Genomic DNA, 26,128 nt, shown 5'->3' with positions numbered 1-26,128 from the left:
TTTTAAACACAGGTATGTGAAACCATGACAGGTTTTCCCTGCTGGCAGTGGGGGCTCAGGTGGCACCAGTTTGGCCACAGCTCTCAGGCTAAATTGTATTGTGCTGGATTTTCCTTTGGGCTCAAATGCTATTGATGCAGGGTTAAAAAGTGATCCCAAAGGAGAATGCTAGATCTTTATCTTTTCAGTCTGCTCTGGCACTGAGATGAGCAGTGTGTAAGTGGTTGTGAGTCTGCAGGAGTGGATGCAGGGGGTGCCTTTTCCCTGGCACATGCTGGCTCAGCCACACTCAGCACAGGGTCATAATCACAGCACTCTGCAGTGCCAGAGTTCCTCCTTCCTGAGGAGGATTCAGACTTACTCACAGACACACTTTGCCTTTCCTGGATGAAAAGGAGCACTGAGGAGCTGGCTGTAGGTCAGCACTGTCAACAGATGAGTTCTGGAGTTCATCCCTGCAGCTGTACACAAAAGAGAGGGGAAGAGCTGTTTGACAAAAGAGAGATAAAGCTTTTGGCTTTCTCAATAAATTACATTAAAAAAGGTCTTTGATTAGCAGTATTAAACATTTCTTAGTGAAGCAGTTGCTCTTGTGGAGAATACCCAACTCTACCACAAATGAAGTTGTGCTAAAATTTATGCTATTAGTGGAGAATTTTCATCCCACCTGGTTCTCCTGATGAGATTTAGGTGTTTTTCTTTATGATTGCTCCTCAGTCTTTATGTTGCTCCTCACCTGAAAAGAGATGGTGGTATTCTCCTAGAAGGCCCTGGAAGCTCACAGCAGAGTTTTGTTTCTGAGAGGAGTTAAACAGCACATTTAGAACCTTTGGGGGTTTTTAGTGTTTTATTTGGAATCTGAAAATGCAGTTATTCTGGAAAGCTCCCCTTTCCAGTCTGTTTTTCTCCCTGAATGGATTCTGACCTGTCCCTGCTGCTGTTTGCGGTGGAGCAGGGAAATTCCTCCCAGCTCTGTCCTGCCCTCTGAGACTCTCTCTGACACCATCAGGTGTGCATTCATTCCAAGGGATAATTCTCTGGTAGGAGAGAATTTTCCTTTTCAACTCCCAGAACAGAACAAATATTGAAGACAGTAAGAAGTGAGACATAATTTTTGTGTTTTTCATGTGCCTTTAGGGGCAGCAAGCCAGCCCATGAGAGATTGCTTTTTGTCTGCCTGAGGAGGTTTGTACCTGCAGTGGGCTACTAGAATGTCTTAAGGAGAGAAGGGAAAAAACATCAGGCTGAACCTGAGAAGAAGCACAAAAGAGAGATCTTTTATGTCGTAGAAGTATCACCTCTGTAGGAATAAACCTATTACCCTTCTTTCTGTGACACATGGAGTGGTTCTAGTTGACAGGGATTTGTTTTCGCTGCATCAAAAAAGATTGATCTTGTCAGCCTGCTTTATTCTCTCTCTTTTTTTCATCTTTTTAGTCACAAAAGGAAATTGGTTTGTTTTCTCTCTATGAGAGAAATCTTTGATCCTTTGATATACCATGGCATTCAAGTGCCATTTACAATTGTTACTCATTGAATTTTTGGAAGATATATATTTTTTCATAAAGTGTAAAGAATGCTCTCAGCTTGATGGTGCTCTCAACTAAATTTAAAAACATTCTTCTTAAATAAAAAAATTAATTTCTAAATGAAAAATTATTTTTGTTTTTGGTTGGTTTTCTACATTGATTGATTCCCACCCAGTTGAACAGTGACACAAAGAACTCTTCAAAGTATGTTTTTTATAATTTTACCACAATAAGATACTGAGAAGAGGAAAGAAACCCCAGCAATGCCACAGCTGAGGCAAAGCTCTGACATCTTTAGTCAGAGCTACTTTTCTTTTGCACCAGTGTCAAGAAGTCCCTCAAAAAAAATTTGTATGCAACAGGATTGACTTCTCTCTTAATAAATGTGGTAGAATTTGTTCCAAAGAGTGTGCATATAATTAACTAAACAATTAAATGCACACAGGTGTAATCTGTGTCCAGTCTGGAGTCTGACTGAATTGCAGAGGCAGCATGAGAGTGCTGGACAGCATGGACCTGGAGGAGAGCTAAACAGGAGGATGTGAAGATTTGCCTAAGCAGCCTTGGCAATCAGGCTGTCTGTGGAAATTTGAGAAACTGAACACCTGATAAGATATCCCTAGGCCCAGTCTTGCCCAGGAGTTGGACCTCCCAGCATGAAATGCACTTCTCATTGTTGGCACAAAAATAAGTTGGTAAAGCTGGGAGCAAATGTGCCAGACAGGGAGCTGCAGGTGCTCTGTGAGCCTGAGCACAGGGAGGGGAATAATTTACATGGGCAGAGCCACCATCATGCAGATGGAATTCTGTCCCCCTTTGTTTGTGCTGGCACATCTGAAATGCAAGGGGATCTTCAGATGAGATTAGGACTGGAAAACAAGAGTGCCTCTGCTTTAGTTAGTACTTGGCTAAAGGTGGTGAAGAGGAGCTGCAGCACCAGAGTACTCTGCTCATTTAGATGGACTGCCTTTATTTTCTTAGAGAGAAAGTGAGTGGGTTTGTTCAAGCTCCTTTCAGCAGTGATGACAGCAAGACATTGCAAGTTACACTCCAAATCATCATGGCTAAAAATCTAGCTAATTATCTGGGTTTGAAATCATTTTAACTTCTGCCTTTTCAAGTCCTGACCAGATGCCTGCTGATGGTTTGTTGTGTTTTGTACTTCCATGCTCATATCTCTTTTTTGTCACTTCAATCTGGATGCTGTGTGCTTTCTCCCACAGGTCTTGGAGGATGCACTGAGCTGCTTGGAAGGTGCCCTCCACATGCACACCCACCCTGCCTGCTGACCCTCTTTGGTGCCTGAAGTGCTTGGAGCTCAAGAGCACTCCCAAAAGACTTGCAGACTCTGGAGATAAAAATTACCAAATCCTCCATTTACTCTAATATTTACTGTGACTGGAGCAGGTGCACCTAATTGTATGGATTTATTTTTAATCTTTCCTTAAAGCTGAAACAGATGGAATCTCTGAGACAGCCACTCTTAAGACATAACTTCCCCCAACTTTGATTACTTTGAAAAGCTGAACTTCCACTGGCAGAAAACAAATCCTAATTCAAAGCCTAGATACTTACAGGGCTCTTTAGTTCTTCCTCTCTAGCTTCACAGAGGATTCAAGCTTCTAATATTAAAATATTTTGCAAATTAGGCCTTGAGTATCTCATTTTGCACTGGAAAATATTCTATTTTAATTATTCAGCTTGACATGAAAGCGTGTCTAGCTCTAAGCAACGAGGCAGCTCTGATTAGCCACCCAAATATAAACATTTTACAGCTTTGATTACTCATCCAGTTAGGAATAGTTTAGTTTTAATACAGAAAGATTATATTTGCAGGAATCTTAGCAAATATTTTCTTTGAAAACAATTAACCTATGTAAAATCAAGGATGTTCCTTGATCAGTCCTCATGCTGATTTATTCAAGAAGCAGTGGCAGCTGAAGGGAGGGAAAAGGAGCTGGAAGTGGTACATACTGTGATGAACTTCAATATTATGTGGTATTTTTGTCTCTGGTTCACATATTTATCTCCTCAACTTGCAAGTTCTGAACCATGTTCTTGATATAGAATTCAGATTAAAAAATATTTCTTACCAAGCTTTATCCTCCAATTTCATGTGGCATTATTAAAGGAGATACAGTGCAGTGCAATTTTGTGGTTTTCCTTGGTCCAGCACCACAATTCAGAAACTACTCATTCTGAAAGGCAAATTCTGTGCTACACAGGTTTTCACTGCTTTCTTTAATTTTTATTAACAGCTGGATCAACAGTCAGAATAATTACTCCATGAACAAGTAATCAATATTCTGTATTTCAACCAACTTGAAAAAAATACCAAACAAATTTTTTATCTATTCCTATTTATTGATGGGACTGATGGTAACAGATGAAGAAGCAGAAGGTTTTTTTGCCTTGTCTTTCCATTCTTGATCAGTAAAACACTACAGTAATTTTCAATTAATTGTAATTAATTTTCAATTAATTTCCTCAAATGAGGGACTATAAAAAAGAATATTCTGAAGACTGGAGCAATGATGGATTAATTAAATGGACAGCTCCTAGTCATGCTGACAAGGAATGAGTCATGTGTATCACAAAAATTAGATTTTGAACCCCTTAGTCATTCTGTAAAAGACACCACAGTAGCACACCAATTCAACCTTTAGAGTGGTTTATAATTTAATTAAAGGGAAAATTTCCCCTTTCCCCCTCAGAGCTTGTTTCTCTTTTACAGAGTTTCCTGGGGAAAATAAGCAGGTGGATCTGAGCATTACTTCTTTTAATCCTTTGCCAAATGAACATTGCAAACTTTAATTACTCAAGCCTCACAAAGACACAGTCCCTGGTGATGCAAAGAACCTGTTGCTTACCTCACATTTTGCAATTCATACATTAGCCCATCCCAGACACATTACTGGGGAAACAACACATAAACAACTGAAGAAAATAAGTTAAATAGAATCCAGGACATAAAGAAATGCTCTATAGATCTACTCTAAGTAGAGGAAAGTTTCCTGAAAATGAATAAACAAACTGGGAGAAATGTTCTGTTGGAAACAACCCCAAGACATTAAGAAGATTGGAAATTTTAACTGCAAGAAGAATTTGTGTTCCAATACAACTGCCTCATCTGGCATCAGGAGAATTCCCCAAAAGGTTTGTTTCTTCTTCTTTGCACAGCAGGGCTCTCCTGACTTCCCCCACCTGCAGTCCTGTGCCAGTGCCTCGTGGCACAGTCTCAGCCCCTCTCTGCCTGTGCTGTGGCAGTAAGTGCAGCCAAGACCATGAGCTCCCAGAAACTGTGATAACCAGGTTACAAAGCACCAGAGTGCCTCTCATGGAAATAAATGCTCAAAGACATTTTTGCATTGGCATCCCCTAAAGAGTCACTGATTCTTACAACCATTATGGTGGGGAGCACTGACTGCAGGATGATGCCCCTGTGATGTCCTCACAGATGCCACAATTAAGAGGGGAGCATCTTTCATGGAACTGAGGCACATGATTTACCAGACATGTACCTGTCAAGTGTGAGCCTTGCTCAAAGTCAGTCTCTTAAAATAGGGGCTCCAGAAAGCAGATGTTTTAGAGAGCAGAAAGAACTCTTGGATTGTGAGGACTTGTGCTAATTTTAATGTGTTCCAAGAATTTCAATATTTTGTCTTAATGAACAAAGGAAACCAACTGAAGACAGAAATCAGACTTTGACTTCCTCCCAGCCAAAAACTATCAAATGAGATTTGCAGCATGAACAGCACAATTAGGGATAATTAATGGCCTAGCGCACAAAGGAAAGGATGCATGAGATAGAATCCTTCGGGAAAAAATAAAATATAAATCCTTCTGAATAGGCTAGAGAGAAAAATATCTTCCCCCAGAAGTCTGGAGATTGAATCCCTGCTGCAGAGCTCAGAGATTACCTGTTTTTCATTTCTCTTACTGCTGTCAATATATGTGGATTACACCCACTGTCAATAAACACAGGTTTTAGTTGTTAGTCTTATGAGATATACATCTCAAATTTACATTCAGCTGCTTTGCTGATGGCAGCTGTCCTATATATCCACGGTGTTCACTTGGGTTTACTGAAGGATATCCCTTCAAAGAATGTCTTTTGAGTATTGAAGTAGAAAGAATTAGAAGAATGTGTTTCCATTTGAGGTATTTTTTTGATGCAGCCTTTTATTCCCCACTGTGCATTTAATATGCTCATGTAGACTTGCTGCTTCTGGCACAGTCTTAGAGATCAGATTTCTGAAATCCAGCTATTTTGCTGAAACCATAATCAAAAAAATTGGTGTTTAGACAGCTCTCATTACATGAGGAAAGAAAATCCATTCCAGTGTCTTCTTATTTAAAACTAAATTTGTAATTAATTAGTCAGTGCTGTTCTGCAAAGCTTTTATGCACACAGAGGTCACCAAGAGTGTATTTGTGTTTGATGAACGTGGTGGTAGAGAGAATTTTAATAGCATTTCAACACATAGTCAGAATCTTCAAGACAGGCACTTACAAAACTGTAATTATTTAGTGCTGCAATTAGATTATATTTACCCTTTCTATACTGTTTTTAACCATGTCCAGTTGATCTTTCTTTGCATTGTTCTTTCACTAGCCTCTGGTGAAAAGCAACACAACCTGCAAAACACTTTGGCTGTGAAAAGCATAATTGCATATTATAGTAAAGTTTATTTTCCTATTCTTGTTTATAATAGAAGAATAATGCTTTTAGGGAGAAGTAGTATCTTTTATCTCCTATCCTAGCATTCCAGGCATCAGACACTCTTTCCAATGCACAAGTCAGTTTCATATCTGGAAGTGAAGGATGAAACTGCTGGCAGAGAACAAAACAACTGCTCTAAGTTTAACTTTGTTATGGACACTGGGTGGAAACCTTTGGAGAAGAGGAGTCATAAATAAAGGATAGTAAAGTCATTTAGTTCCAATGAGGCAGAGTGGCTGTGCTATGCTAACACTCAAACTTCACCACAATCTGGTTGCCAGCTCCAGATCCAACAGGCACCACGTCTGTGCCTGCATCATATAAATGATGCAGCCTGAGCTGCTACTTTCTTCCCTTCTATTCACTACAGGCAATTATCACCTGCAGAATAGTGTTCCTTAGCACCAAAATATTTATTTTAAGAAGTCATAATAGAAGTAGCCTGTTCAACTTCAGCCTGACAGTCCAGAATGTCATAGCACTGGGGAAAAGAAGCTAGATTTTATAATTTAGAAAAATGCAGTCTTGTTATGCAAGCTCAGTCCATGGTCCCTTATGTTTTCTAGTACACCAGACACAACAGTCTCTTTCAAGCATCTTGTCACACACTATTTTGGAGTAACAGCAACAGCTTGTGAAGTTCCTTTGATGTGCAACTTGTTACTAGACATGATCTCCAGAAAGTGAGGCTAACCTGTTTTCAGTGCAGTAGGCATGGCCATCTGCCTCTCCCACACTTCCACTGTGTCCTCTCACAGCCTCACTCGCTCTTTTAATTGTTCTGCATAAACAGGGTAGGATACAACATTTTAAAATGGCATGCTTACATTATAAAGGGTCAATTTTTGAAGAACTTCCTCCAATCAGAGCTGTCATCTCCTATTTCCTTCCTAAAAGTGTGTCCTATGTGCTAAATAACTTATTACCCTTTGTAATTTCTGGTCATTGTTCTCCTGAATGACAATGTCTGCCTGAACATAATACAGCCTGCCTTTCCAGATACCCTGTATCTTTACATGATTACCTCCTAAAAGTGCTTTGCTGTATTTCAGATATAAATCAGTGGCATATGAGACAAATCTGTTTTGCTGTCTCTACTTTCCCCAGACACTGGGAGTGGTGTTGTTTGTTTACTTTCATAGAGTTATTGACTAGAACTTGAAAGAAAAACCCATTTGTGATCAACAGGGATTTGATCCATTGTTACAGGACCTCTTTCTGCTGTGGAGGTAGCAGTAGAGTTGCATAACTACATTCTGAAATTAATATAAGCTCATGGTATGCCCATCACAGAGCTCATCTCAAAAATCATACTTGCTGGATGAGAGACACTTATTTTAGACACTAGGTGTTTTCTGTTCTTTATTTTATTAGAAGCTACAAGTTAAGTGAAGATTTCAGGAGAAATCTATTATTATAATCTTATTATCATTATTTCATATTTGTATATATCCAAGCTATAAGATATACATGGTTGTTAACAATAAGGAGCATTTATTTCCTCTACACAAAATAGAAGTTTATCATATTTGATTGTTATTATTTTCCATGATTTCTTATATTTTGTTTTTTGTCCCATGATTTGGCCTTAGGAGACCAAGAGCTTTTCTCTTCTGCCTGTTTGGATCCAAAATGTGTGCAGGGCAGAAATACCTCTCTGGAGTGAATGGAATACCATTCACTCAGGCTACAGCTCTCCCAGCAACATGAACCAACATCTCAGATGCAACTTTGCTTTCCCTTAAATTTCCCCACTGAAATCAAGTGCTGAGAGTGACTCCAAATGCCAGCATAAGCCTGAAGGGATTTGTGCAGGTGTAATAGATGTTTGTTAGTGCTGCCCTGGTGCATCAATAAGAGCACACATATTATAAACTTCATAGAACCTCTCAAAACAAGCAGAAAAAAATAACTCACTTGCAGTAAGAGAGAAATGCAGAAAGAATAGGACAATTATGCATGTTCACCAAACAAATAGTTCATCTTAGTGGTAGAAAATAAATAGTTGATACAATCTAGAGCTCTTAGGGAAAACTGAAAGAGTCAAGTTTGTAGGGAGGAACTTAAACTTGATAACATCTCTGGGACATCTATTCCAGTGTTTGACTACACTCACAGTAAAAGTGACTTTTCCTAATGTTTAAGTAAAATTTGCTGTATTTCAACTTGTGTCTGTTGCCTCTTGCCCTGTCACAGAGCATCACTGAAAAGAGCCTTGGAGCTTATCTTTATCGGGTATTTTACATGCTGGTAAGATTCCCTGAGCCTGCTCTTCTCCAGGTTGGAAAATCCCAACTCTCTCAGCCTGTCCTATGTCAGATGCTGCAGTTCCTTCCTCACCTCTGTGGATCTGCACTGGACTCCTGCCAGCCTGTCCATGTCTCTCAGGTCCTGAGAGGCTCCAGCACAGCATCCCAGATTTTTCACCAGGATTGAGCAGGGGGAAGGATCACCTTCCCTGGCCTGCTGACTGCTCTCTCAGGTGTACCCCAGCAGGCTCCTGCCCATCTTTGCTGCAGGTGGCTTTTGCTGCCTAGTGGTGAGTCTATTCACAAGATCCACAGTGTCCCATGTCCCCAGAGCTGCCCTAGGTCACCCCCACACCCTGCCAGAGTATGGGGCTATCCAGCCCCTGCAGACAATGTGAGCTGGGTACAAATGGAAAGAGTAAGAAACCACTGCCTGGGATTCACCAAAATCAGCAAGACCTGACTGGAGACTGATCCTTCTGTCTTTATGACTAATGGCAGAGCCTTTACCTAAGAAATGAGAGGCATGAATTGGACTTTAGTCTGGCTCTAGTGAGTTCAGCCTTTTTAAAAATCCTGATCCTGAGGAGACTGAGTTTCCTGTGCATTACCAGACAAGTAATTCCACTCATCCTCTTGAGGCTGGGCTCAAGCAAAGGGCTGACATCACCAGAAAAGCCAAGCAGTACCCATGGAGTACAGGAACCAGCTATGCTGGTTGTAGTGACCAAAGAACAAAGTGGCCTACTCCCAGAATGTGGGGGTTTTCCTCCTTTATTATTTATTTTGTTTAATGCTGCCCAGCGTAAAATACATAAATAATCCTTGTAACAGAAACAAGGACTAATAGGAATCCTCTCCCATTTAAACACTGTAACAACTGCTAGACTACTGGCACAATGCTCTTCCTTCAGGAAAAAGACTGATTTTTTGGGGATTTCATTCTCCTACAGATGAAAAAGGATGTTGTTACATTTTCTGTCCATTTCCAAGGACAGCAAGACAAAAGGAATGTATTCAAGTGGTTGTTAAAGAATTTAAATTGCAGTATAATTATCTTGCTCAACATTTTATTACAGTAGCAACAAAAATCCATTACAAATTAATCCCCACAGTAGCATGCATCCAAGAAGTACAAAATGCTTCCTTTGAACAAAAATTGTTCTACATTTATCAATAGTACATTTCTCTGAGCAATTTCACAATATTTATAATAAACAAATATATAAAACACATGAAGTGACAGAATGAAACCAGAATTCCTCTGGGTAGGTGAAGAAGAAATTCCCTCTAAACCACTTGCTCTTATAGTTTGTTAGAATTCAAATTTCCAATATTCAGCTCCCAAATTAATGAATTCAGGAGTCCAAATCACTTTGACTGAGCCAATTCACTGGCATTTGTTTCATCGCTGTATCCCAGCAGTAATGAAAGAAACATGAGAAAACAAACTCTTATTGCAGAGAACAAAAGAGCAAAGAAACAATTCTGTCTGAAGAAGATATAAAATATAGAAAGATAATTTTCAAATTTCACTGCAATTTGTAGCAAAAGAAACAGCTTTTACAACAAAGGAGATACACATAGCAGAGGAATTTATCAACAGTGCTGCTTGTCTTTAAAGAACAATTTACCTTTCACATTCTTGGAATAAGGTTTTTTTTCCAGAGTAACAGTGCTCAGATCTGGGGGGTGTGAGTGTGATTTATGTATTTATTTATTAAGTTAGTGTTCGGGGTTGAGTGTTTTTCTGTTACTGTGTCAATTGTAAGAATTTTTCCCATTATCATGCCAATGGAGCTGGCCGGGCTACACCCAGGGTCTCTGATGGGTCCAGACAAAAGGGGGTGGGTGGGAACGGCCCCCGGAGGGGCCTCTGAGGCTTCCAGGAGGGCACTCGCGTTTCCGGCGAGCCGGGAGGAGGACGCCTGGGATCGTTCAGCCACGCGGCCGAGCACAGCAGAGCCAGACCCTCTGCGATCACCTGCCCTGCATCTGCCCCGTTCCAGCCTCCTGCCTCTGCGGACACAGCTGATGCCCCGGACACACACGGTGAGCGAGGAGCCGCCGCCCTCGGTGAGGGTGAGCCCGTTCCCGCCCGGGACCGGCGTGGCCGCTGCTCCTCCCCCCTCCCTCCTGCCTTCGTTCCCGTCTGCCCTCTGGCAAATCCGGGCTCTGGACTAAGCACAGAGACAGCGTGCTTGCATCTAAAGGGACTGACACCGAGTTATCTATTTCGTTCTGTTAGCAATTTTAACTGTTATTGTTTTCTGTTTGTATAGTTAGATATGTTAGTAAAAGAGCTGTTATTCCCACCCCCCTTATCTCTGCCTCAGAGTCCTTGATTCAAACAATCGTAATACTTGGGGGAGGGGAGTGGAACCAAAGTCTCTATTCCAAAAAGGGAAACCTTCTGCCCTTACTGGCAGACACCTGTCCTTTCAAACCAGGACAGTTAGTTATTTTTAGAATAGTTTTTTAAAAAAAACCAAACAAAATAGTGACTGTCTTCACTGTGTAGCTGGGGAGGTGCTGCAGCAGCTCCTGAAGCAGAATCAGTCCTTCAGTCCATTTTGCTGGATAATTGTTTTGGAATAGATACTGGTGATTTCTTTATAATTTGACTTGTGACGTCTCCATTTCCACAGGAGCATCATAAACCCTTTTACAGCACATTGGACTTCTTTGATAGATCCTTTACTCTGAACTCAGGGAGGTATTGTGACAATTTGAACCAAAGTGTGTTACAAATGCACCTGACCTTTCTCAGCTGCACAAGTCACCTTCACTGAAGGTTCTGAAATCTCAGCATTTCAGAAAGGAGCAGCTCCCCAAGCCAGGTGCAAAAGCAGCACCTCTTCTGTTACATTCTGGACAAACTTCTAAATGAAAGTCCAATAAGAATGCAATCCCTTATATGAAAGATGTTAAACAAGGATACAGGCATGGATTTCAATATTGTGACCAATCACACAATTCTTTCAGACTAAATGTTGCAAAGGAATTTGCTATCCACAAAATAAATATATAAAAATAGTTATATTACTGCAGTCAGTAGTTGACATCCAGCCACTTTCACTTTTAGCAAAGAAAAGTATAATTATCAATAAATTTAAAACCACATAATGTTTTAAAAAATACATGCTCACATATATGATTTACAACACTTGAGTACAAGAAAAAAGATTGATTGCTGTTCTAAACAGAAGGGCAAACAGAAACAGTCACATTAGCACAATGTCTGAAAAAATTCTGTAGTCTTAGCTGTATATCAGTATAAAATTAGCATGAATTTCACAATTAACATCTATAAAGATACAGTCACATTACATAATCAGTTAAAATCACACCTTAACTTAAATATGCAATTTTAAATATTGCAATTTTGCACAATTTTACAATCATAGTAATTTCTATGCTCAAATAAATACAAAGGAAAAGAAAGAAAATTAAAGAAAGAAATAATTTATTTTCATTTTTGTTATTGATGGGGGATGCAAAGTCACCTACATAGATTTTAGCCCTTGATGAAGCATCATAAAGAATATGAGCTTAAATACCTCACCTGAGCATCTGGTGGAGCAGAGGCTGAGAAAGCAGAGAGTTACTTTTTTATCAAAAAGACAAGTAAAGGAGAGAATTTACTTCTGGTACTGTTGGTCCATAAAAGGTGTTATTCAGTCTGTGCTCTGAAAGTGTTGAGATAAAAATGTGAGTTTGCATTGCAGTTATTATATAGGTTTTACCCAGCCAGCTCTGCTCCTCACCAGACAGCCAGGTTTCCATGGAATACTGTCTTTGCCTGCTTCTGGTCCTGCACATCTTGCTTTTTAAGTAAGAAAGGCAACTACTTCTAGCACCTCTTGAGACAATCTGGAAGGTAGAGCCTTCTGTAAAAGCACTGAATGGATGCCTGACTGAAAACAGCACGTGAAGAGCACAGGGATTTCCAGGCATCAGCTCAGGTGGCTGCCTCTGCAGCCTCTCCCTCCAGCTCAGACCAGGACTCAGCTCCAGCAGCTGCAAACAGTGCTGCCTTCATCAGAAGAGTTTGCAAAGTCAAAGACATGTCTCAGTCAGACACAGGAACTTGCTTCTCTTGGCTAAGCAACCAGAAATTCCTGTGTCAGGGTCACAGATAATTTAATTTCTCTGTGTCAAGGAAATGTTAATCAGGTTGTGGTATCTCTCCTTGACTTTCCCTTACTGTGGCAAACTGCAGCTTTAAGCAAGTGTAAGCAGTAAAATGCTATGGAACTCTGTATTTTCACATCAAGCTCTACAAAGGAAAGGTGCCCAAAGTGTATGTCACAGCTACAGAATTGTATTGATGACAATGTATACAATACAATACAATTGTATTCATGACAAATTCATACTTGCTAGGTACTAATTTGAGAATACACTGGTATCCTTCTCTCTCACTCTTGAGCCCTAGCCAGCTTTGCTTACTTGGCTGTAATGACTGTCATTTTAGTTTTTCCTTATTACTTCAAAAGCAGTCTGGACACTGTACACATACACAGAAATAGACCCCACTGCATGTGCCTGCCTGGTGGCCTGTGCTGCTCAGACAGACAGCCTGGCAGGCTGGGAAAGGCAGAGGATTTGGGAATTACTGCAACCTGGCCTGCATGGTCCCACTGCTGATGCTGCTCCAGGCAAAGCTCTGCTAGCTTCTGGAATTCTGTCACACCTACACTGCTGGTTAAAACCTCCTTCCATGCCCTGCCATCACTCTGCCAAGCTGGAGAGTGCCTGTGGAGCTCTGCAAAAGCAAAACAGGAGTTAAAGCAAGGAGGCAGACAGAGCAGGACACAGGCTGTTTGTAAAATCCCAGAATCACAGACTAAGGTTGGAAGGGAACACAGTGGGTCGTCTGGCCCAACCTCCCTGCTCAGTCAGGGTCATCCCAGGGCACATAGCACAGGGCTGAGGCCAGATGGTTCTTCATTATGTCCAGTGAGGGAAATGCCACAACCTCTCTGGGCAATTTGTTTGCTTCCTCCTTGCCATGTAGAGAATGCCCAACAGAGTCCTTTGGATGCAGCAGACACACGTTCACAGATTTAACATTCAAATCTGAGGCCTATCAGGGTATTTTTAGTTCTCTTTAAGTTTGCATATATAATTGAATATTAGTAAAAGTGGCTTGGATTAGGGAAGAGGCTGTGTAGGCTAAGTATACTGTATAGGAAAGCCTTACAATGCTTTAGAGGCTGTCTCCTGCACCCACTCAGGACAGGTTTGTGACTTTTGGGCATGGGGCTGTGCAGGGCTGGGAGCTGGACTCGATGATTCTTCTGGGTCCCTCCCAAATCAGCCTGTTCTGCCATTCTGTGAATCAGGTTTTTTACAGGTTTTTAGATGCCATGTGCAAAAGATGTGCAAAATGCTCAGGAAAAGCCAGGAATACACAGGCACTTTCCTGAGTGAGAAAAAGTACTTCTAGCAAGAACAAGAGCTGGTCTAGAGCAAAGCCAAAGCAATACAGGATATTTTGTCTGCAGCTACATCGGGCAGACTATGTCCCCAGGCTGCTTATCATGGGCTATGTGGGAAAAGCAGAGAAGGGGCTCTGCTGGCAAGTAAAAAGCCATGACTTCTCTTCTGACAATGCTTTGTGTCCTAAAGTCTTCATTTTTTAAGATAAACTTTGAAACAAAACATTTTATAAGAGTAATTTTTCTCTGAATTTTGCTCTTTCATACCAAATTTTATTGATATTAAAGCTCTAAACCCCTTCTAGCACTCTTAGACACAATTGGTATTGAACCAAGATAAAAGGAGGTGGTAAAAGCCTGTTGCATGCTCTTCAATATCTGTCAAGTTCCAACAGGATTCACTAATAGCTGAGACTTATATTTAAATTGGTACATCTGTGAACCTGATTGCTGAAAAAATTAAAATATTTTAAATGACTTAAAGTATTCTTACTGAACACTTTAATTTAAAATGTTCTTACTGAACATTTTAATTTGTTTGCTCCCTGCTGCAAATTCATTGAATTGTCTTCCTATTTCATGGGACTCAAGGTAAAAAAGAAAACAAACATAAGAAAGATTTTGTGCTCTTTGCCATCAGATACCTGCTTGCTGGAGAGTGCTGTGATGGCTGCAATGAGGTTTGCATGGAATGCAAATGGGATGAGGAGTCACTGCAGGTAATTACTGCTAATAGCAGCATTTTTGGCTGCTGTTGGAAGGTCCCCAGGCTACTGCCCAGTGCAGCCACACATTAGAGCAGCTCCTCTCCTCACCCCTCACTGTCACAGGGAGTATCATCCACTGCCCCACTCTGTGTCCATGGACATGTCCTTGCTCATTCTGAGACCACAGATCACTCTTCAGTTAATGGGAAGAAGGATTTAGGTATTCTACTGAAGCTAACTCACCTGCCTGAAGTTAGGTTACTTCATTCAGTTAGCCTCTATTATATACTCTTTTCACTCCCCAGGATGCTGCATTTTCTTGTAGAGCAGACACAGTTATGCAAAGATTTATGGTAGCTTCTGCAATTCTGTGAGCAGAAAGGTCCTCACAATTCATACAATTGGTGGGAACAGAGCATGGCTGCATACTCAGAACAAGGTGGGCCTCAGGCCTGAAAATGAGGAGAGAAGAAGCAAACATGAAAAAATATTTTAAATTCTTATATCATCTGCAAAACCTAATGAAAATTAAACCTCTTTGTAGATCAGTTATATTTTTAAGATCTAAAACATATGTGCTGACAAACAGCATTTATGTAGCATTGTGTAAAAAAGCATAATGCAAACAGTAATGTGCATCATCAAGAAAACTGGGTCAAAGAGAAGTGCTACACACAGGGTTGCTTGCAGATAGCACAGGAAGGCAGGGAGCTTTTGCAGGTAGCACAGGGGCTTTCAGCAGTCTCAGAATGAGAGTGCTGGTATGTAGGGCAGCCTCTCCTCAGCACCAGGTGGTGGCACCAGGCTAGTTGCCCCCAGCTGGAGTCAGGGGGGAAGGCAAGAAAATGCCCATTGCCCTCCCTGCAGGCAGCCAGAGTGTGCCCAGAGGAATCCGTGAGCTCAGACACCAACATCACCCTCCAGCCAGATGTGTACATGAGGCACCATGCCTGAGAACCCCTTTCTGATGCTCCACTAGAGCACTCTGTTCCTCACAAAACAAGGCTTAATCTGATTGTTTCTCCCCATCCTTCCCCATGCTTCAGATCCTCCAAGTCCATCATGCTTGGCACAAGGCACTTTGAAAACACAACTTCCAGAGCTGGGCAGCTGTGCCTCCCTGTACCTCCCTGCCATGCCCTGCTTGGTGCATGGTCTGTCACTGCCAGCCTCTCCCAGCCCTCTGTGGTGCTGCCCCAGCACAGCCCCACGCCCAGCAACACACTCTGCTTCTCAGGATTCCACAGCAGACACTGAAATGTATTAATTTGTATTGAAATGTGTTACCTTGGATGACAAACAGGTATCACCAATGGACAATTTTGCAGAGGACAGGTAGGTGTTGGTAATATCTTCCAGCTCAGTGCTGAAATGATCAGAATCCTTGATGACGTTATAATTTTGGGCCATGCTGTAACTGGCAGGTTTCTTCTCCTGTTTCTGCTGGTAGTTGCACAGTTTCCTGAAGGCTGCTCTGAATTTCTGGGACATGAGATTATAAATTACAGGATTGATGGCACTATTTAAATAAATACAGATTCTGCAAAATAACAGGAACCAGTTTTCTTGGAAGGGCCTGGAGAGAAAGGAATTGACCACAACCAGGGTGCGGTAGGGCATCCATAGAAATGCAAACAGGATCACAACCACAGCCAGCATCTTGGTAACCTGAGGGAACACAGAGGGCAGAAGGTTAGCTAGCACTCAGGAGGACAGCTGAAATGAAGTGAATAATAAATAATCTAAAATTGTGGACACTGGTGAAGACTCAAGGAAGAATTCAACTTGGATTTTTCCCAGGCTGCTGGCTTTCTAAGCTCCAGTTCAGATCTTTCCTAGACTGAGGACTTTTCTCAGAGATAAACAAGAGAAGGAAGAATCAATAACATAGATTAGCACCTGTTGTTGATCACAGAGCAGTGTGTGTGCTGTGTGATGTTTTGCAGAAAGCATGTTTTCAAAGAGGTGTTGCCTTCTTAGACCAATGAGCCTTTTCTATTCTGTATTGCACAATCTATCCTATATAAGTACAGTGGCCTTTCAATAAACCACTTCTTCTTGCTGCCTTGAAAGAAGTAGTGTGTGTTGCTATATTCACTGTTCCTAGTCTTACAGCGACATGAAACTAGTCTTTGTTTTGTAAATAATTTATTTCTAGTGTAGACAGTATTCAATAGTCTTTACATTAAAGAAAGTTTAAAATATATTAATAAACACAGTAGAAAGTACACAGAAATGTGACATGGGATGCCTCATGGAAGTCAGGAGATGACTTGGTTAACTGTGTGAAATAGAAAATATTGGCACACATTTTAGTGAGCTACATCAGCTTCTTTTGGTTGTAGATTGATAAGAGTTTCAAGAGGAGATAACTCCACCAGGATCACTGACAAACACATGCTAGGTTTAGAAGTGGGTTTTAGTTTGAAGTTGTGAGTATATAATTCTGTCTTCTGACCAGATAAGCTCATTATATAGAAACCTGCCATCACATTGCTTAATAAATATATTTTCGCCTATCTATCTAGAAAGACACACTTTTAAGCCAATTTGTTTGGTTTGTTATAGGTATTATAATAAAGAATGTAATGAAAATCAAAGTTACTCTACAAATTGATGTATCTTCATCTATTTATTAGTCTTTAAATGCGCATATTAAAAGGCTGGAATTTTATCTTATAGTTCTCCTCCCCTCACCCTTACTTTTGATTTTTATACAGCTGTGTTCAGTGGAAGTAAAAAATAAGACTGACAAATACTATCTCCTTTTTTGTCACTTGACTGATACATTTCATTTTGACTTCTAGACTGTTTTTTTCCCTAATTTTCTGAGCACAGTCATTGTAATAGAGCAAAATACAAATGTTAATGCTCCAGGTAACTGAAAGGATGATCTCTCCTTATCTCCACTTGTGAAAGGGCCATTCCTGTGAACAAGGCAAGGAGAGAGTTGACCCAGTACTGACCCACTGTGGGTCTCATCCCTCCAGTTCAGCTCCAACCTGTGCCTCCAAACAGCAAATCCATTCAGTGCAGAGCAATCATTCACTGTAGAAAATGATTCACATTTAAAGGAAGAAAGCCACTAGTTGTGGAGCCTGAGTGAACAATGGGACAGAGCCAAACCAACAGATGTATTCCATCAGCTCAGCAATTCAGTGCATAACAGCCTACACAGGCATCAGAGTACTTTGCTACCAGAAGCTCAGCAGGGCACTCCATTATGGTATCTACCAGTCATTGGCAATTTACATTTCTTTCAGGAAAAATTGCTCAGAGGATCTTTTGCAGTGTTGCAGCTATCAACTTGAATCTGAACAAGAAGTAAATTATTCTTACTGCCAAGGAGGGGGTAATTCAGAGTCACACAATTAACACTGTACAGCAAAGAAAAGACTGTTACTCAAGTCACTCAAGTGACTGTATTCCATATACTGCAGATATATGTATATATAAAATATATATATATGTTTATATGTATATATGTAGTGTACAAATTATTAGCTGAATTTGTGTATATTGGCATTTGGATGTTCATTATCTTTCTAACACCATAAGCTTCTACTGCTGAAAACTAAGCACTCTGTAGAGCTGTTTTTCATTTTGCTAGGTCAATAAACCAACTCATGTTCTCACATGCCTCCACAGTCTTCATTCAGTCCAAGAGAAGAGACAGAACCTGTGGGTGGCATCTCTTTGGTGGCATCTCTTGGTGGCTCAGTCCATGCAGAACAATGAGGAGAATTCACTATAATTTTAAAGTGTCTGCAGTACATATCCTTCCAAAGCTGCCAAAAATAACAAACCTCTTTCAAGCTCCCTATTGCCTGTCAGAAACTCAGTTTCCTGATGTATCTGACCAGTTGTGGCTGTTTCTGAGACACACGATGGGGCCCTGAGTTCAGGTAAATAATTGGTAGATTTAATTGTTCATTGGTAAATCTTCTCAAGCTGGCTCTGGAGTGGTTTTTCATGCTCAGTTACTTTAGACCAGGACCGCCAATAGCAGAAGTTCCAAGGAGGTGCTTTGGCAAAGATTATTTTGTCCCAGCATGGGTTGTCACCCCAGTGCAGGGTGAGGAACCACTCAGGGCTTTTGACACAAATTCACCTCAATTTGCTTTATAGGTGAACCCATTATCCAAATACATGACTGAGGCCAAAGCTGCATTCTTATCCACACCAAAAATAAATTGTTTTGAGGAAAATTTGGTCCTCTTTATTTAAGTAAAATGCCATATCCTTTTTGAAATCACTTCATGTGAAACAGAACTAAACATATACTGGGAGTAGGCTAATTGCTTGACATCAATGGATAAATTTTAAAAGTACATGTCTTTTATAACCTGTAAGCATACACTGAAGCTCCCTGAAAGCAGCAGCACTACATCCTTAATTCACTGCTTGGGTAAAGGTAAACATACACTGATTGCTGTTTTCTTGTGCACTGTATGTCCTATGTTCAGGGTACAAATTATTCTTAGTTAGGGAGATTGAAAACATGGTAAAAAGACTTTGAGCAATTTCAGCTTAGTCCAAATTTCAAGTGTAGTTTGAATGATAACAAAATGCTTTGTCGTTGGATATTGCTGGGAACCAGGGAAAAAGCAGCCTTGAAACCTTGAGTTTCTCAGGCTGCACAAGGACAAGAAATTATAACAATGATTATACACCTGCAGGGTACGTGAGAGACATGTGAGTATCTTGTGATATTTTGTAGAAAGTATGTTTTCAGAGAGGTGTTGCCTTCTTGGACCAATGAGTTTCTTCTATTCTGTTTTGCATGTACTACCCTATATATATATATGTGTAGTGCTTCTTTAAATAAAGCTCTCTCTTTTGCTTCTCCATTGCACAAGGAACTATGTTGCATTGTCCTTCTTGCCGCTCCTATAGCCAAAATGCAACAGTGTTGGAGATTGTTTATGGTCCTGCCAGCATCTAAACATCATTCAAGCCCTATCTTAATTAATTTCTGAGGATGTTCTAAAAAATATTTAAAATATATTTTACTAAACAGAGTCCCAATATTTTAATTCTGAACTAGTATCCTCCTTTTCCTTCCTGCTCCAAAATATTTTCATTCTAAAGAAGCGTTTTTATAAAACATTTTCATTATCCTGTACAAACCTTCCTTCTCTTTCTTACACTGATAGGTAAAAGCAATAGTCACTCTGGTGTTTTAAAGCCATGTAATAACATCTTTCCTCTTGTGCCTGGTTGTGTTCATTGCAACACACAGAGATTGTATATCCCAGTGCATGATTTCATAATCAAAAAGAAGTTGTGCAATGAGGAGGATGATTAAATAAATAGAAGGATTAATGTCTTGGTATACTATACAAGTGAAACCAAGTGGTAAGATTGAGAATTTCATGTAAGTCATGCAAAATTTATCTTGCACTGCAGGCTGGAATCTGTGCTTGCTCTGCTGTGAGAGGGATTTCTCTGGGGAGCAGGTCATCACAGCCTGAACACTGACTGAGAGAGGACTTTCTACAGAGGCCAATCTACCTGTTATAACTGACCATGACCCATGATGACCTAGATGATTTGGTTGGACTAATCAACCTACTTTGTGAGACATACATACTGTTAAGTGAGCTGGATTCCATCTCAAGTATAAACCAACATGTTTACTACATAAGGCTGCATCTATTTTTCTCAGTCCCCTTGATATCTGAGGAAAGTAGGAATTCCTTTGGGGCAAGTATGAAACCTACACGCAAATATGTAATTCAGTACTCATATTATGAATGGAAAAGAAAAAACATCTGGCATCTGTGGGCTGCAGAACCTCTGAAACAGAGGAAAAGGATGAGAAGGAAGGACTATATGCACTATATGCAAATTCTAGCTTTACTTATAATGAGGCTCCTTTAAGCAATCAGGTTGCTTAGGCTTTTTGAGAAAGTCTTACTGTCTTTGCAAGACGTAAGAGATATCACATTACAATCTTCATTTTTTGGTTTCATAATATAACAATGTCCATATTCATCAGTGTTCAATGTAAAAAATTTGTCTTTTTCAAGTGATACTAAGCACATGTAATCAAGCATAAAGTGGTATTGAGAACTTGAAGAGAAGAGCATCTTCTATTAATTAATGGACAAAGAAAACCAACATTAAACACCTCCTATCAGATCATTAATTAATAATTGGCAACTTAATAAAATATAACCTAGCCCACTTATTTCTGGTGTGTGTTTTCAAGCACAAGAGCTCTATGCTCTCTGAGGGCTTGGTGCTATAGAAGGCAGCTCAGTTAACTTTTGAGGTCTTTGCCATCTCTGTGATAAGAGAATATGATCCCTCTCATAATCAGCAGCAATTGATGCAAAATGAGAAGAATATAAAGAATAAGAAGAATATCCCCAGAGCCAGCTGCAAAGGATGAACCCTGTTTCCCATCACTGCACCAGCTGTGGTACCTGCTGCACACCATGTGGTTTACTGCAAATAGTCAGAAATTAATCCACTAACTATATTTCACTGCTATTATTACACAGAGCAGCATATATATTCAACAGTATAAAAAGAAGCTGGTCAAACCTATGACTCAGTTTTGACCCATCAATACATAAAAATATTTTATGAGAGACAGAGTAACAAAGATATTTAGCATTTACAAAGCAATTTATATACAGACTATCTTAAACAGACCTTTCACAGGAGAGTTAGAGACAGGAAAATTTACAATTTGACTGCATTTGCTGAGTGACATAGTGCCTTGCTGGACTCAACCTCAAGTCTCCCAAACTCCCAGACTAGTTCCTTCCCTTCAAATCTCAAAAATAAGCCGAGTCACTTTGTATATATGACGATTACTAACAAGCTGTAATATAAAGAAATTAAAAACGTTTCATTCAAAATTGACACTTCCTAATTGTTTTCTGATATAGGAAATAAAACACTGCTTCATTTCTTTTGGTCCTTGCAGTAAGTAACAATGTACAGACAAGAAAAAAATACATATTTTTATGAAGATGTGTATCACTGATTCTAAACTTAATGACTTAGAAAAAAGGAAGAATATATTTTACCTTTCCACTACTTCAGATAAGTGAGTTTTAAAACAAGTTTAGGTTTTGAAAAGCCATTTCAAATAGTTGTTCCTACCTGCCTTCGAGAAGCAACAGTGCTATTGAAACTCCTGTTAGTCATCTTGGAATTCACAGGCTTGCTTTGGTGAGCCACATCATTCCTCCAGGTGTTAGAGTTTTCTTTTGGGTCTGAAGGGATGGGGTTCAGGAACAGTATTCTAGCAATCAGGCCATAGAGCACAGTCGCCAATACCATTGGCAAAACATAAAATATGCCAAAGTCCATCATGTAGATAGGAGAGTAATAGCTCCTGGAGACCTTGTAGCCACAGGACACAACAGTAGTCTCTTTGTAGGCTACTGTATTAAGGTCTAGCAAGAAAAACCAGAGCATACAGTACATGGAGGTGAAAGCCCAAACAAAAATAATGATCTTTTTGGCTCTTGAAAAGGTGCATAGGAATTGAGCTTTGATGGGGTGGCAGATGGCAATGTACCTCTCAATGGTGAAGGCAGCGATGGAAAAAGAGGAAGCGTTGATTCCCAGGTACTGCAGATACGTAATGCAGAGACAGCCCACGTAGCCATAGACCCAGGATCTATAGAGGCTCTCTGTGATATTGGGGAGCCCTGCAGCCACGAGCACCATGAGATCTGCCACGGCCAGGCTCACCAGATAGCAGTTAGTGGGAGTTCTCATGTGCTTGGTTCTGAGGACCACCAAAACCACCATGATATTGCCCACGATGCCCAGCCCGCAGATGAGGAGGACCAAGAGGATGGTGACCACTTGGTATTCAGCTGTGATGACCTCCTGGCTTGACAGTGGCAGCCCCGTCTGGTTCTGCTCGTCTGCTGTGCCATTCTCCATCTCCACCAGCCCACTGCTGCTTCTGCCAAGCCCTATCTCAGCACCTGCTTGCCATGGTCCCCCGCAACAGGGTCAGTGGAGCAGAGTGGGGATGGGCTGCAGCCACAAAGCACATCCTCCATGTGATCACAGTCCCATTCCTGCACCGTCCTCCCTACAGCACCTGGGCTTCCAGTCTGTGTAAAGCCAACTATCAGATGGGTGAATCCCTCCGTGACTCCAGCTCACTCGCACAGGCTGCCAGGCTGCTGTGTCACAGCTGGCTGGAGGCGCTGATGAATCCCAGCGGTGCAGGAGGGAGTTCCCTGCGCTGCCGACCCCGCCCGGCGGAGCCGCCCCTGCCCCGCTCCATCCCCGGCTCCAGCCCCGGCTCCAGCCCCGCTCCAGCCCCGGCTCCAGCCCCGCTCCTGCCCCGCTCCAGCCCCGGCTCCAGCCCCGGCTCCAGCCCCGCTCCAGCCCCGGCTCCATCCCCGTTCCATCCCCGTTCCATCCCCGCTCCAGCCCCGCTCCAGCCCCGCTCCATCCCCGGCTCCGGCAGCGCCGGGAGCAGCCGCGGAGCGCCGGGGGGAACGGCAGCAGGGGGACCAGAGAGATTGGGGACAGCGACAGGAGGACCAGAGAGATTGGGGACAGCGACAGGTGGGACCAGAGAGATTGGGGACAGCGGCAGGAGGACCAGAGAGATTGGGGACAGCGGCAGGGGGACCAGAGAGATTGGGGACAGCGACAGGAGGACCAGAGAGATTGGGGACAGCGGCAGGGGGACCAGAGAGATTGGGGACAGCGACAGGAGGACCAAAGAGATTGGGGACAGCGGCAGGGGGACCAGAGAGATTGGGGACAGCGACAGGAGGACCAAAGAGATTGGGGACAGCGGCAGGTGGGACCAGAGAGATTGGGGACAGCGACAGGTGAAACTAGAGAGATTTGGGACGGCAGCAGGTGAGACCAGAGCAATTTGGGACAGCACAGCAGCTGAACTCAGAACGATTTGGGACAGCACAGCAGGCGAAACCAGAGCGATTTGAGAAGTTTCTCTCCAGCCCCGGCACCGGGAGGAGCCGCGGAGCTCCGGGGTGGGACAGCAGCAGGTGAAACCAGAGCGATTTGGGAAGTTTTTCTGCTTCATGCTGCTCTCCTCTCTGCTCTCAGACAGATATCATGACAGCATTGATCACATTGATCCACACCGGCAAACAAAAGAGAGCTGACTGGCAACAAAACTGCACTGATTATTAAAACTGTGACTGCCGCCATGCCATTGTGAGAGGAAGGGCGATTTACACTTACATCCTGCTTGGCAAGGAGCTGTAATATTCCCTTCAGGGCTTTACAGAGATAAATACATCCCAGCCTTTGAAAATAACAGGGGAAGAAAGTAAGTCTGTTTTTTGTTTTTTTTTTTTTTGTTTTTTTTTTTTTATTTTTTGGTTTTTTGGGGTTTTTTTGGGGTTTTTTTTCACTTAATAGAAAAAATCTGTTCAAAACCTCTATCGCTACAGCTTCATCACTCCTCAGTCCTTCCAACCCCTTTTTTGAATTGCAACAGAGCAACAATAAAATGATCACAACAGAAATTGCTTCATAAGGACACCTGTCACACACACGTGTACTGTGCATGCACAACACACACTGTGTCACCAATCTACCACCCTTTCCTCAATAGAGATTCTCCTCTGGCTGAAAAACTCCTCAATGTAAAACCACTGACAAACCAAAGACTGGTGGAAATAACTGTTTTGGGCAATGCAGATAAGCCCTGCCAATTCCGTAGCCCAGCTGCACCTGGGGAGTGAACTTTCCTGTCTCGCTATCTAAATGCCTTAGTGAGAGAAACAATAGCAAACCCTTCTGTAAGGCTCTGTGAAAGTGCCATTGCCAACTCCCACTCACAGTCCCTCAGCCCACCATTTCTCCTTATACTGTTGTGCCAGAAGTTTCAAGAGCAAGCTTGTCTTAAAATCCTTTCTGCATTTTGGTCAATTGTTTTTGCTCTTTGCTCAGGAAGGGTACAACAAAATAAAATGTTGCACAGCTGAGGAAAAGCATCTTGAATTTCAAAATAGACTGTAGTGTTTAGCACTGGCACATGTAAACTAGGATTTTAAGTAGATTTAAATGACAGGTGGTGAAAAAAAGAGTCTATCACCTGATCAGAGCTGAAAATCAGGCTGAAACAATTCCAGAGGTTTGAAGCCACTCAGTTAAGTTTTCCAGTATTTTTTTTTCCATTTGCCTTTTCACATTCCTGTTGTGATCACATACTTTTTATCTGTAGAACCAAAAAAACTTAATGAAATAAGGCAAATATTTTTCCTCTTTCATAGATTAAGAAACTGGAATGAAAAGAATTAGATTGTTTTGCCAGTGGTCTTGCAGTGGCCTGTGGAAAAAATGCAGGTTGCTGATTACTTGACCAACAGTGTATCAGCAGAAACATATAATCTTGACTGTCCTCCATACCATCTGCAGATTCTGTTATTTTGGACACAGCTGAAAAAGGAAGAAGGTCATAAGGGTGTCATAAAAAATATTCCTTCCAGCCCATTTACACTCCACAATATTTTGCTCTTCAAAATGGACAGATTTCCCCTTAGGGATCCATGCTTTTAAACTGTGTGACAATAGTGGGGGTAGCCCCAGATGTTCAAGCCCATGGCACAAAATGCACCAGGAGGGAGCCCAGGGCTGAGAGATCACAGAGCCAGTGCCAGCACTTAGGGGTCCTGCAGGGAACAAACCCAGCAGGGCATCAAATCAAAGATCCAAACCAGGGAACTGCATGAGATGGCACTGTGGATAAACTCCTCAATCCTCAGGGACCTCAGCTGAATTAAAAGCTTTTGGCACCTCCGTAGAGTGCTTTCTGCCACACCATCACACCATGAAGTCTGGCTGCTCACTTCTGTGTATCCTGCTAGCTTATGTAGGCAATGTGTATGTTCTGATCTGGCCTGAGAATCAGCACATCTGAGAGCATGTGTGTGTTTGTAGTGCAAGAACTAATGGCTGAGGACATGGCATGCAGAGAAACTGTGGAATACTTAAAAGGCCAGGACTTTGAAGTGAATATTAGAGCTCTGGAAGATGTGCAAGACATATATTATCTGATGCTTGCCTCATTCTTCTGCATCTGCTACTGGTCTGTGTCACAGATAGGATAGACTGTATTGTCTTGGTCACTTTTTATGACTTTTTATCAAGTGTAGCATTCTGGTAGTGAAAAAGGTATGGAGTTATCACTGTATGGATATAAGGAAGTAAATCTATAGCAGGCATTCAGAGGATTTTATCTAAAACAAAATTTTAAGTATTTTATCAAAATATTTTATTAAAATACTGTTAGTATTAACATACTGAAAAATTAACATACTATCAGGTTGACATAAAGAAACATTTTCCTTTTCTCTTCATAAAATACTTCCACAACCTACAATGTTTCTGTAAAACCTGTGGTAGTTGCAGAAGGAATTTCAAGACTGGAGATACATATTCTGTGTAATTAGAGCATCTGGTGCTGTGGATCTCACTGAAACATCATATGCACTTTGCCCGATTCAAA

At 41.4% G+C, this 26,128-nt stretch overlaps 1 protein-coding gene across 2 annotated transcripts; it reads right to left on the bottom strand.

Annotated features, from left to right (window-relative positions):
• Positions 1–15,069: 15,069 nt before the first annotated feature.
• Positions 15,070–22,732, bottom strand: TRHR (thyrotropin releasing hormone receptor). 2 transcript variants are annotated; one of them, XM_079302222.1, is made up of 4 exons: positions 21,772–22,732; positions 16,255–16,320; positions 15,940–16,134; positions 15,070–15,104 (listed from the first exon to the last, which is right to left on the bottom strand). In XM_079302222.1, exons 1-4 carry the CDS (start codon positions 22,564–22,566, stop codon positions 15,099–15,101), a joined length of 1,062 nt encoding a protein of 353 aa, XP_079158348.1. In that variant the 5' UTR covers positions 22,567–22,732; the 3' UTR covers positions 15,070–15,098. The 2 variants fall into 2 exon arrangements, with proteins under 2 accessions (XP_079158348.1, XP_079158347.1); XM_079302221.1 differs by having other exon boundaries at positions 15,940–16,320.
• Between the last annotated feature and the right edge of the window lie 3,396 nt (positions 22,733–26,128).

This window comes from Erithacus rubecula (assembly GCF_903797595.1).
Source record: "Erithacus rubecula genome assembly, chromosome: 3".
Classification (NCBI taxonomy): Eukaryota; Metazoa; Chordata; class Aves; order Passeriformes; family Muscicapidae; genus Erithacus; species Erithacus rubecula.
This window is presented reverse-complemented; position numbering and strand designations above follow the sequence as displayed.